Source organism: Ursus maritimus, unplaced genomic scaffold, assembly GCF_017311325.1.
Source record: "Ursus maritimus isolate PB19 unplaced genomic scaffold, ASM1731132v1 scaffold_19, whole genome shotgun sequence".
Lineage (NCBI taxonomy): Eukaryota > Metazoa > Chordata > Mammalia > Carnivora > Ursidae > Ursus > Ursus maritimus.
Window position 1 is genome coordinate 47115695 of NW_024424341.1, and position 9270 is coordinate 47124964.

At 40.6% G+C, this 9270-nt stretch overlaps 1 protein-coding gene across 1 annotated transcript in view; it reads right to left on the minus strand.

Moving 5' to 3' along the window:
- Nucleotides 1-2053: 2053 nt before the first annotated feature.
- The window catches only part of LOC103672919 (zinc finger protein 85-like), a 31543-nt gene continuing 24326 nt past the window's right edge, over nucleotides 2054-9270 (minus strand). The window contains exon 6 of the mRNA XM_008701622.2: nucleotides 2054-4217. Coding sequence (XP_008699844.2) covers nucleotides 2335-4217 — 1883 coding nt within the window. The 3' untranslated portion in view covers nucleotides 2054-2334. The remainder of the gene's footprint in view (nucleotides 4218-9270) is intronic.

Genomic DNA, 9270 nt, shown 5'->3' on the forward strand with positions numbered 1-9270 from the left:
CCCAGAGCACTGAAGCGGCTTCCCTGAAGGATGACCCAATTACAGTGATCTAACCTTGATTGGGGTCATCTACCTGGGATACTACTGTTTGCGTGCAAGCGCAGAACATGCCTTCCTGATCCTATTCTCCTCTTCGGAAAGCTTGATCTCGAACATCTATTCTGCCATGTGACATTTTAAAGCTATGCCCAAATAACTGCATTGCATCATCCAATACCCTCATCTTTCCCTTGCCACTCATCTAGGCCTGGGGAAATTCAGTAATTGACATCCAACATCATTAGTCCTCAGGAAGACACAGGAATTCAATCAATTCATGAAGATAAAGTAGGACTTCGCGACTCCTCAGAAAGCCACATTTGCCAATTCCTTTTCCTCATTACAGGCATTCATCAGATGACGCCACCAAGAGCTGCCCTGTGCCATTGAAGTGACTGAAGTGAGCCACCTCCGATTTCCTCCCCACATTGGAAAGTTCTTCACATTTTCTGGTAATAGGTCTTATCTGTCTAAAGATGGTGCTTCATCAAGTTTTGCTTATACTCACATGCCACATCCTACTGTGACTGTCTGAATTAATACCCATTGGCCTTCCATCGCTCTGATCTCAACTAGGTGTTTAGTGAGGACACCCTTGGCAAAACACAGGAAAAAAAGAATGGTTGTGATGCCTTTGTACCTGGAAACATAAATGAGGAAACATACAACAGGAGATTTAGAGAAACTAGAGAAAAAAACAAGTAGAAGGTATTTTTCTAAATCCAGGGAGTCTGCTGTGCAACACGGGACACTTGTTGCATGCTCATTCCTCATCTTAAATATTTTCTCTTACCTGGGCTACCACATCACTCTTACTGGGATAGGTTGCTCTTACTTATGGGGTATCTATTACACACCCAACATAGTCAGTCATATATGCACGGATACTTCATATGCACATGAAGAAAACACCTCCACATATGACATGGGGCACATAGCTTCACTTGGGGCCATGGTGAAGTGCTTTCGAGTCCCAGGACTAAGTACAGATTAGGCCATTCAAACTAAAGCAGGCTTAGTTAAGCTCTGTGGGAGTCTTCTCCAAGGGACATGGGAAGGGAACGCTTTGGGGAAAAAGGAGAGACGGTTGCTCACAAGGACAGAATGAAGATGTCATCAGAAGTTAACATTAACTTGGGACTCTGCAGTGTGTTGTCTCGGGATTGCACTAGTGAGAATGGCTAATGTCAGTCAAGGCCCCTGCAGAAGTACTGCCTACACAAAATGGATGCGAAGTAGCAATAACACAGAGGACGTAAGCAACACACTCTACAATCCCTCTACATTATATACCTCTAATATACCCACAATAACACTGCAGTTTTCACCAAGAGGAGAAAATCATACGACAGACTAGGGTAAAAATAATCACACATCATATAAACCTTCAGTTCACTGAGAAAATGGATTCCTAGGTATATTATTTCCACTCCATTACCAAATAGTTGATAGTTACCATCAGTTACCTACAACCTTCAATAAAATGAGATGGGTTCACATTGGTGGTGGGATAGCATGTCATTCATTACACATCCATGTTAGCATGTTAAGAATTATGTATTGGGGCACCTGGGTGGCTCAATTAAGCATCTGTCTTCGGGTCAGGTCACAATCCCAGGGTGCTGTGATTGAGCGAGCACCAGCTGGGCTCCCTGCTTGGTGGGAAGCCTGCTTCTCCCTTTCCCTGCCTGCCACTCCCCCTGCTTGTGCACTCATGCTCTGTCAAATAAATAAAATCTTTTTTAAAATTATTGTTTTATTAATTAAAATATATTAAGTTCACAAAGACTAAGTTACGCATTTCAAATCCACTCTATTATCACCTTTCAAAATACAGAATAGAAGCGTTAAAAAGCATTCGAGTGCTATCAAGATGTGGGAGTAGTAATTTCCGTAAATTTTAGGCCTGAGGTCATTCTTAAGACATGTGTAAGTATAACTGTTTGGCATTCTAGGGAAGAGTTAGCTATCTTTCTGCTGTGTGTCAGAATTTCTTCATTTCAACCACATCACCTAACTCTCTCTAATGATTGCTCTTACGAAGAAGATGTATCAGTACTTTACTAGACTGCCACCTCTTTTTCCTTAAAGAGCAGTTATAAAACCTTGTATTTCTAATATTCAGGAAGTTCCTCAGTTTATAATACATGGAGTAAAATGCTCTGAACAGCTAATTCATGGTAACTCACATCAGTGTTGTAACTATAAATAGCATCCCCATTTAGTTTGTTTGCATATTTTTATATAATACTCTCCTTCATCGTCCACGGGAAATTAGGAATGCATGAGTCCAACCTAGTGAAGAACGGCGTCTCCTATGTCTCCAGTATGAATTCTGTGATGTCGAGCAAGGGTTGAGGGTAATTTAAAGGCTTTGCCACGTTCCTCAGATGTGTTTAGCTTCTGTCCAATATGAATTTTATAATGTTGAGTAAGGTTTGATTGTCTGCTAAAGGCCTTGCCACATTCTTGACATTTGTAAGGTTTCTCTCCAGTATGAATTCTGTGATGTCGAGTAAGGGCTGATTGCCTATTAAAGGCTTTGCCACATTCTTTACATTGGTAAGGTTTCTCTGCACTATGAATTCTGCAATGTTTAGTAAGGTTTGAGTGATGGTTAAAGGCCTTGCCACATTCTTTACATGGGTAAGGTTTCTCTGCAGTATGAACTTTGTAATGCTTAGTAAGGTTTGATCGCTTGTTAAAGGCCCTGGCACAGTCTTTACATTTGAAAGGTTTCTCTCCAGTATGAATTCTGTGATGTTCTGTAAAGGCTGAGTGAAATCTAAAGGCTTTGCCACATTCTTCACATTGGTAAGGTTTCTCTGCACTATGAATTCTGCGATGTTTAGTAAGGTGTGAGTGATGGTTAAAGGCCTTGCCACATTCTTTACATTTGTAAGGGTTCTCTCCAGTATGAATTCTGTGATGTTCCATAAGGGTTGAGTGAAACCTAAAGGCTTTGCCACATTCTTCACATTGGTAAGGTTTCTTTGCACTATGAATTCTGTGATGTTCAGTAAGGTTTGAGTGATGATTAAAGGCCTGGCCACATTCTTGACATTGGTAAAGTTTCTCTCCACTATGAATTCTGTGATGTTGAATAAGGTGTTGTAGCCTCTTAAACGCCTTGCCGCATTCTTTACATATGTAAAGTTTCTCTCCAATATGGATTTGCCTATGTCTGTTTAGTGATGAGCAGTACTTAAAGATTTTACCACATTCTTCACATTTATATGTTTTCTCTCCAGTACGCATTTGCTGATGTTGAGACAGTGTTGAGTGCAAGTCAAAGCCTTTACCACATTCCTTAAAAATGTGCGTTTTCTCTCCACTAGGGATTGTCTTATTTACATATAGTCTTGATGACTGACTAAACATGGTCTCTGGTTTATTACAGCTCAATGGGTTTCTTCCCTCATGAATTCTCTGATCATCACCAACACTGGAGGACTGGTTAAGAGCTTTCCCACATTCATTATACTCATGAGGATTCTCTCCCAAAGGGAGACTCTTACATATAAGGTTGGGGCTTTGATTAAAGCCTTCCCCAGATTTAGGACATTCATAATCGTTCTCTGGAAACCAAGTCTTCACACATCTATGAACACTGGAGCCCTGGTTAAATGTTTTCTCAGATTCACTGCATTGAGCACTTCTGTATCCATTGAAAGGGCACCTCTCATATGGACCCACCTTAGCACTTTGTTCTTCATTTCTAAATCTCTGATTATCAGAAATATTGTGCTGAATGGTCAATCCAATCCTATCTTCAACATGTTTCAAATCATTATTTTCAGCATGGGCTAGATAACTTTCCAGATTTTCCAAATTGTCTTTCCACAAACATGTATGTTTGAATATTTGATTGGAGCTTTTGCTTACAGAATCACACTGCTTTGCAGAAACAGCTGACTTAAAAAGGGAGGTTGTCCACAAAGTTTCATATTCTTCACCATTTGGGACAGTGAGATTCTTATTCAGGGCAGTTGTCTCAGTTTGAATATGTCCTTCATCGTATCTTTGATGCCCTTCACTCTCCCCATCATTGCCCCAGTCTGTCATTAAGTATAAATTCTGAAGGACACTGTTTTTGTATCTCCATAATGACACTTGTTGGAAAGAACCTTCTATGCTCAGCTTTGGCAGGAAGCACTGGGTGTCATGTGAAGATGTGCCTGAAAGATATGAAATAAGAGAAAATAAAATCATTTCACTTACTATTTTTGGGTAAATATACTGATGACTTCTAATATACAAGCGTCAAGTCAATTAGAGAATGTTGGAAAGATGCCCGAGAAGGAATCATCAGGACTTCACTTCTCCATGGACACATAACATTGCATACAATGTACTGACCACATATCCTAATAGATAATTCTGTGGTATTGTTATCTTGTAGCACAAATCACATTCCTGTATCTCTGATAATCAGGAAAAGTACCACATGAGCACAAAATTAGTACAAGGATGGAAATTTAAAGATAAAACTGAAATGATCAAAATAGGATATAGTAAAAATAGGAACATATCAACAATAGGAAGAGTTGTCAGAAAAGATGAACAATATTGACAGCCCATTCACTAAATCCAGTAAGAATGAAAGAGAGAAGACCAACTAAAATGAGAGGTGAAGAAGTGAGTGCAGACACAGCATAACTAATACCAATTATAAGAGGTGACATTGTATAATCATGAGCCAACAAAGTGATACCAAAAGAAAACAATAAATATCAAAAAAGATATAACCATCATGAAGAAATATTAAAAAACCACAACATACCAACGACTACTAAGCAGACTGAAAGAGTAATGAAAAAAACAAAAACAAAAACAAAACTCCTAACAAAGAAACATCGTGTGCCAGATCAATTCACTGGAGAATTCAGACACTTCATGAGAATGGGCTTCAAATCTCCTCAAACATTTCCAAGGAGAGAAGATAAGAGAAATCAGCAAAACACTCTCTCCGGGGTACCAGCATTACCAGGTTATCCGGGCCAGGGGAAGACAACTGCAAGTCAAGAAGGCTACAAACCACTCCCGGTGAGGAATATTCACACGAGGTCCACAATAAAATTGAGCACTGAATCAAAAGCACATTTTACCCTTTTACAACATATGTAACTGGGACACTGCCCTGGAATTAAGGGTGTTCCGACCTATAGAAAACAAGAAATTAAAGACTCCACGTTAACAGAATGATGATCAAAAATGACACAATCGGGGGCGCCTGGGTGGCACAGCGGTTTAGTGTCTGCCTTCAGCTCAGGGCGTGATCCCAGCGTTCGGGGATCCAGTCCCACATCGGGCTCCTCCGCTATGAGCCTGCTTCTTCCTCTCCCACTCCCCCTGCTTGTGTTCCCTCTCTCGCTGGCTGTCTCTATCTCTGTCAAATAAATAAATAAAATCTTTAAAAAAAAATGACACGATCATATTGAGACAGAATGCAGTATGGGCATATCGGACATGTCGTAACTAAAAACACTACGTAGACAGAAGGAAACGCCTCAACCTAGTAAAGGCCATGTGCATATGAAAAGCTGAAACCTAACACACTTTAGTAAGAGACTGCAAGCTTCTCCTCAAAGATTAGAAACACCTTAATGAATGACTGCACCACTGCCTGGAACGTAGTACTAGATATTCTGGTCAGAACTAGGCAACAAAAAAATGCATAAAAAGAATCCACATTGAAAAAGAAACAGTCAAATGATCTCTGTTCACAGACAACATGATCTATAGAAAACCCTAGAGAATCCTAATTTTAATGTTTTTGCTGTTTTTCTTTTTTAGTCATTGTTAGTATTGTTTATTTTTGCTAGTTTTTTTCTAATAGACTTTCCATTTTCAATTTTTTTTAAAGGTTATACATGGTTAAGAATAAGTTGGAATAAACAACTTAACTTTCCACCACAAGGTTCTAGAAAAAGAAACTTCGATGAAATTTAGTAGAGGAGGGAAGTAACAAAGAAAAATCTGATATAAATAAAATAGTTATCAGAATAAGCAATGAGAACATTGAAAGTAACACCCATTTTAACCAAAATAATAAACACAACTATCAATGCATAAACAATTACATACTAAAAAAAAAAAAAATCAGATAATTTGGAAAAAAAAAAAACAAAAAAACCCCAGAACAGTTAATTCCTAAAAATACAGAGGTTATTAAGATTGACTTAAGAACCTTGAACCAAAGAAATGGGAAATCATCTTAGACCAATTACAGAAGTTGAATCTGGAATCAAACCTTTCCCAGCACAGAAAAGCCCAAGACCTAGGAATGTTACTACATTTGATGGAGTCCCTGAGTTCCCTAAATCAAATCACGGGCTACAGGAGTCTTCTAGCTCTTTTGTTTAGATTATTTTCCTTTGTCTTCTAGGTCACAAGGTCACCCGTTTCTTTCAGCCTGCTGTCTGGCATTTCCAAACTCATTTACTGCACTGTTCATCTCTGTTTGACTGATTTATTAGAGAGAGAGAGAAAGAAAGGAGAGAGCAAGACAGGAGTGAGAGCTGCAGAGGGAGAGGGAGAGAGGGAATCGCAAGGAGTCACCACACTGAGTGCAGAGCCTGACTGCAGTCTGGATCACAGGACCCTGAGATTAAGACCTGAGCAGAAACCAAGAGTCTGATGCTTAACCGAGTCAGATGCCTATATGCCCTTTTTTTTTTTTTTTTAAACTCTTTTCTCTTGGTAAGGTTCTCAGAATTCTCTTCTCAACCCTTAAATTCTCCATGAAGCATGTTACTCATATCTATTTCCTTTGTATCTCTGGCCATGGCCATATCTCATTTCCTTTGGGATAAATTCTTTCATCTTGGCATTTTGTCTGTGTTAGAAAAGCCAGTGATGTGTCCTGTTATAACCTTCAGGCCACTTGTCTGCAGAGGCTCTCCTTGCCTGCTGTGGGCAGTGTTTGCTGCCTGGCCTGAATGTGGCCAGTTCTAACTAGGTGCGCTCTGGTGTGTTTGTGAAAGGAGACCTGACATCGACTCTATCAGAACTGAGGCCCTGCAGAACTCTGCTTGGCAGATGTGGTGTGAGCAGGGGCCCACCTCACCGAGCCTGAGGCAAGCCTCACTGAGAAGGGCAGTCCTACCAGAGGACGGCAGGATGGAGCTTGGTGCAAGCAAGGCAGACAGCCTGTCCCCCCGAGTGGGGTTCTGTGATTATGCCAGAGGGCAGAAGAGGGAAGTGTTGCCACCCAACTCCTGTGTTCTTGGAGACACATCTCACTGATGTTTCCTCTCAGAAAAGTGCTCCTAGACTAGTGAATAACCTCCCCCACTGTGTGCTCCAGGCGTTCTTCAGATGGCTGTTTCCAGGTTGTCTGCCCCCAGGCTGTTTGCCTGCCATCCCTCCAGGAGCAGCACCGTGGTCTGTTGGCTGTATCCCCGCCAAACCTGCTGATGATTACAACTCCAGGCTGTAAGACACCCTAGTTCCAAGAACTCATGAAATTCAGCCCCTCTCCTTTTCCAAGCCAATGGCTTTGGGTAAATCTTCTCCTTATGCATTCCCGAGGGTTCCTCTGTCATGCTACTTTCTCTACAACCACAGTTCCCTGACCTCCACAGCACTGTAATCCTTTTCTCCCTAAACCTTGTCTCCAAACTATCTGCCATCTTCAGTGTGGCCTCTTCTCTCTTTTTACTTGAGAAGGTTGTTCTGTCAGTCCTCTGATCCATTTATGGGGCATTTAGGATAAGTTAATAGTTTTCTTTTTTTTTTTTTTTTTAAGATTTTACTTATTTATTTGACAGAGAGAGACAGCAAGAGAGGGAACACAAGCAGGGGGAGTGGGAGAGGGAGAAGCAGGCTTCCCGCCGAGCAGGGAGTCCGATATGGGGCTTGATCCCAGGAGGCTGGGATCATGACCTAAGCGGAAGGCAGACACTTAACGGCTGAGCTACCCAGGCACCCAAGGGTAATTTAATAGTTTTCTAGTGGTGTTCATGAGATTTGATGAGCCTAGGGTCCTCTTCCAATGTCATTTCCTTTCCTGGGGAATCTTTATTGTCATAAATCTCTTAAAATTCATACAGATTTTACAAAGCTGGAGAACACAAACCCAACACATAAAAATAGTTTTCTTTCTATATAATGAAGAACAATTCCCAAGAGAGAGACATAATACATTTAAAGTAACATCTCCCAAAATGAAATGCTTGCAATTTAACATCATGATAGAGTTCTTTTTTTTTCCTAAAGATTTTTATTTATTTGACAGAGAGAAAGCCAGCAAGAGAGGGAACACAAGCAGGGGGAGTGGGAAAGGAAGAAGCAGGCTCCCATCGGAGGAGCCTGATGTGGGGCTCGATCCCAGAATGCAGGGATCACGCCCTGAGGCAAAGGCAGATGCCTAATGACTAAGCCACCCAGGCGCCCCATAATGATAGAGTTCTAACCATGGAATGGTGACAACCACCATAAAATATTGTGTAGGAACTGAAAGAAGAAGTAAGTGGAAACATAGCCAAGATGTTTCATTGGAATACTTATAAATGGAATACAGTAAAACTTAAAGTGGTATTTAATGCAATCTCTACCAAAATTCCAATGCCATTTTTGCAAAAAGATTAAAATCCACCCTAACTTTACATGGATGTCACAGGATAACACATATCAGAATAATCTGGGAAATGAATAGCTCACCTCCTGATTGAAGGCATACTATAAGGCACACTTATCAAAAAACTTTCCTACAGACAAGAAAACAGGAATACAATAATGGAAGAGTGCAGGTGAAACAGACGTGTACTTCTCCAATGTTAATGTTTATGATACTGAAGACCTTGTTAAAATTCACATTCTGATTTGAATTTTTGCATGGGGTCTGATTTTCTACATTTCACAGTGTGCAACTGATGTCAAACTTTGAGAATATATGCTCCAGACAGAGTTCCAGGCCTACATCACAGAAGATGAAGAGTTTCAAAGGGTTCCTAAACACAGGAAAGAGGTAAAAGAGGTGATTCTGGAGTCCTTCCCTCCCTTCACTTTGCATTCAAGCTAACTCCACGCCTGCATGACAAACTTGGCCGGTCACTCTTCTCTGGACCTCCTTTTATCTAGCCTTCTTCAAGTCACCATGACAACATATTCATGGAAATAGCTCCCTCTTTGACAAGTAATGAAGGTACAATCTGTTTCTGGTTGCAAGGCTGGATTTCTTAGCTTGAACCCCACTGATTTCATAATCTTTATAAATATCAAGTTTTC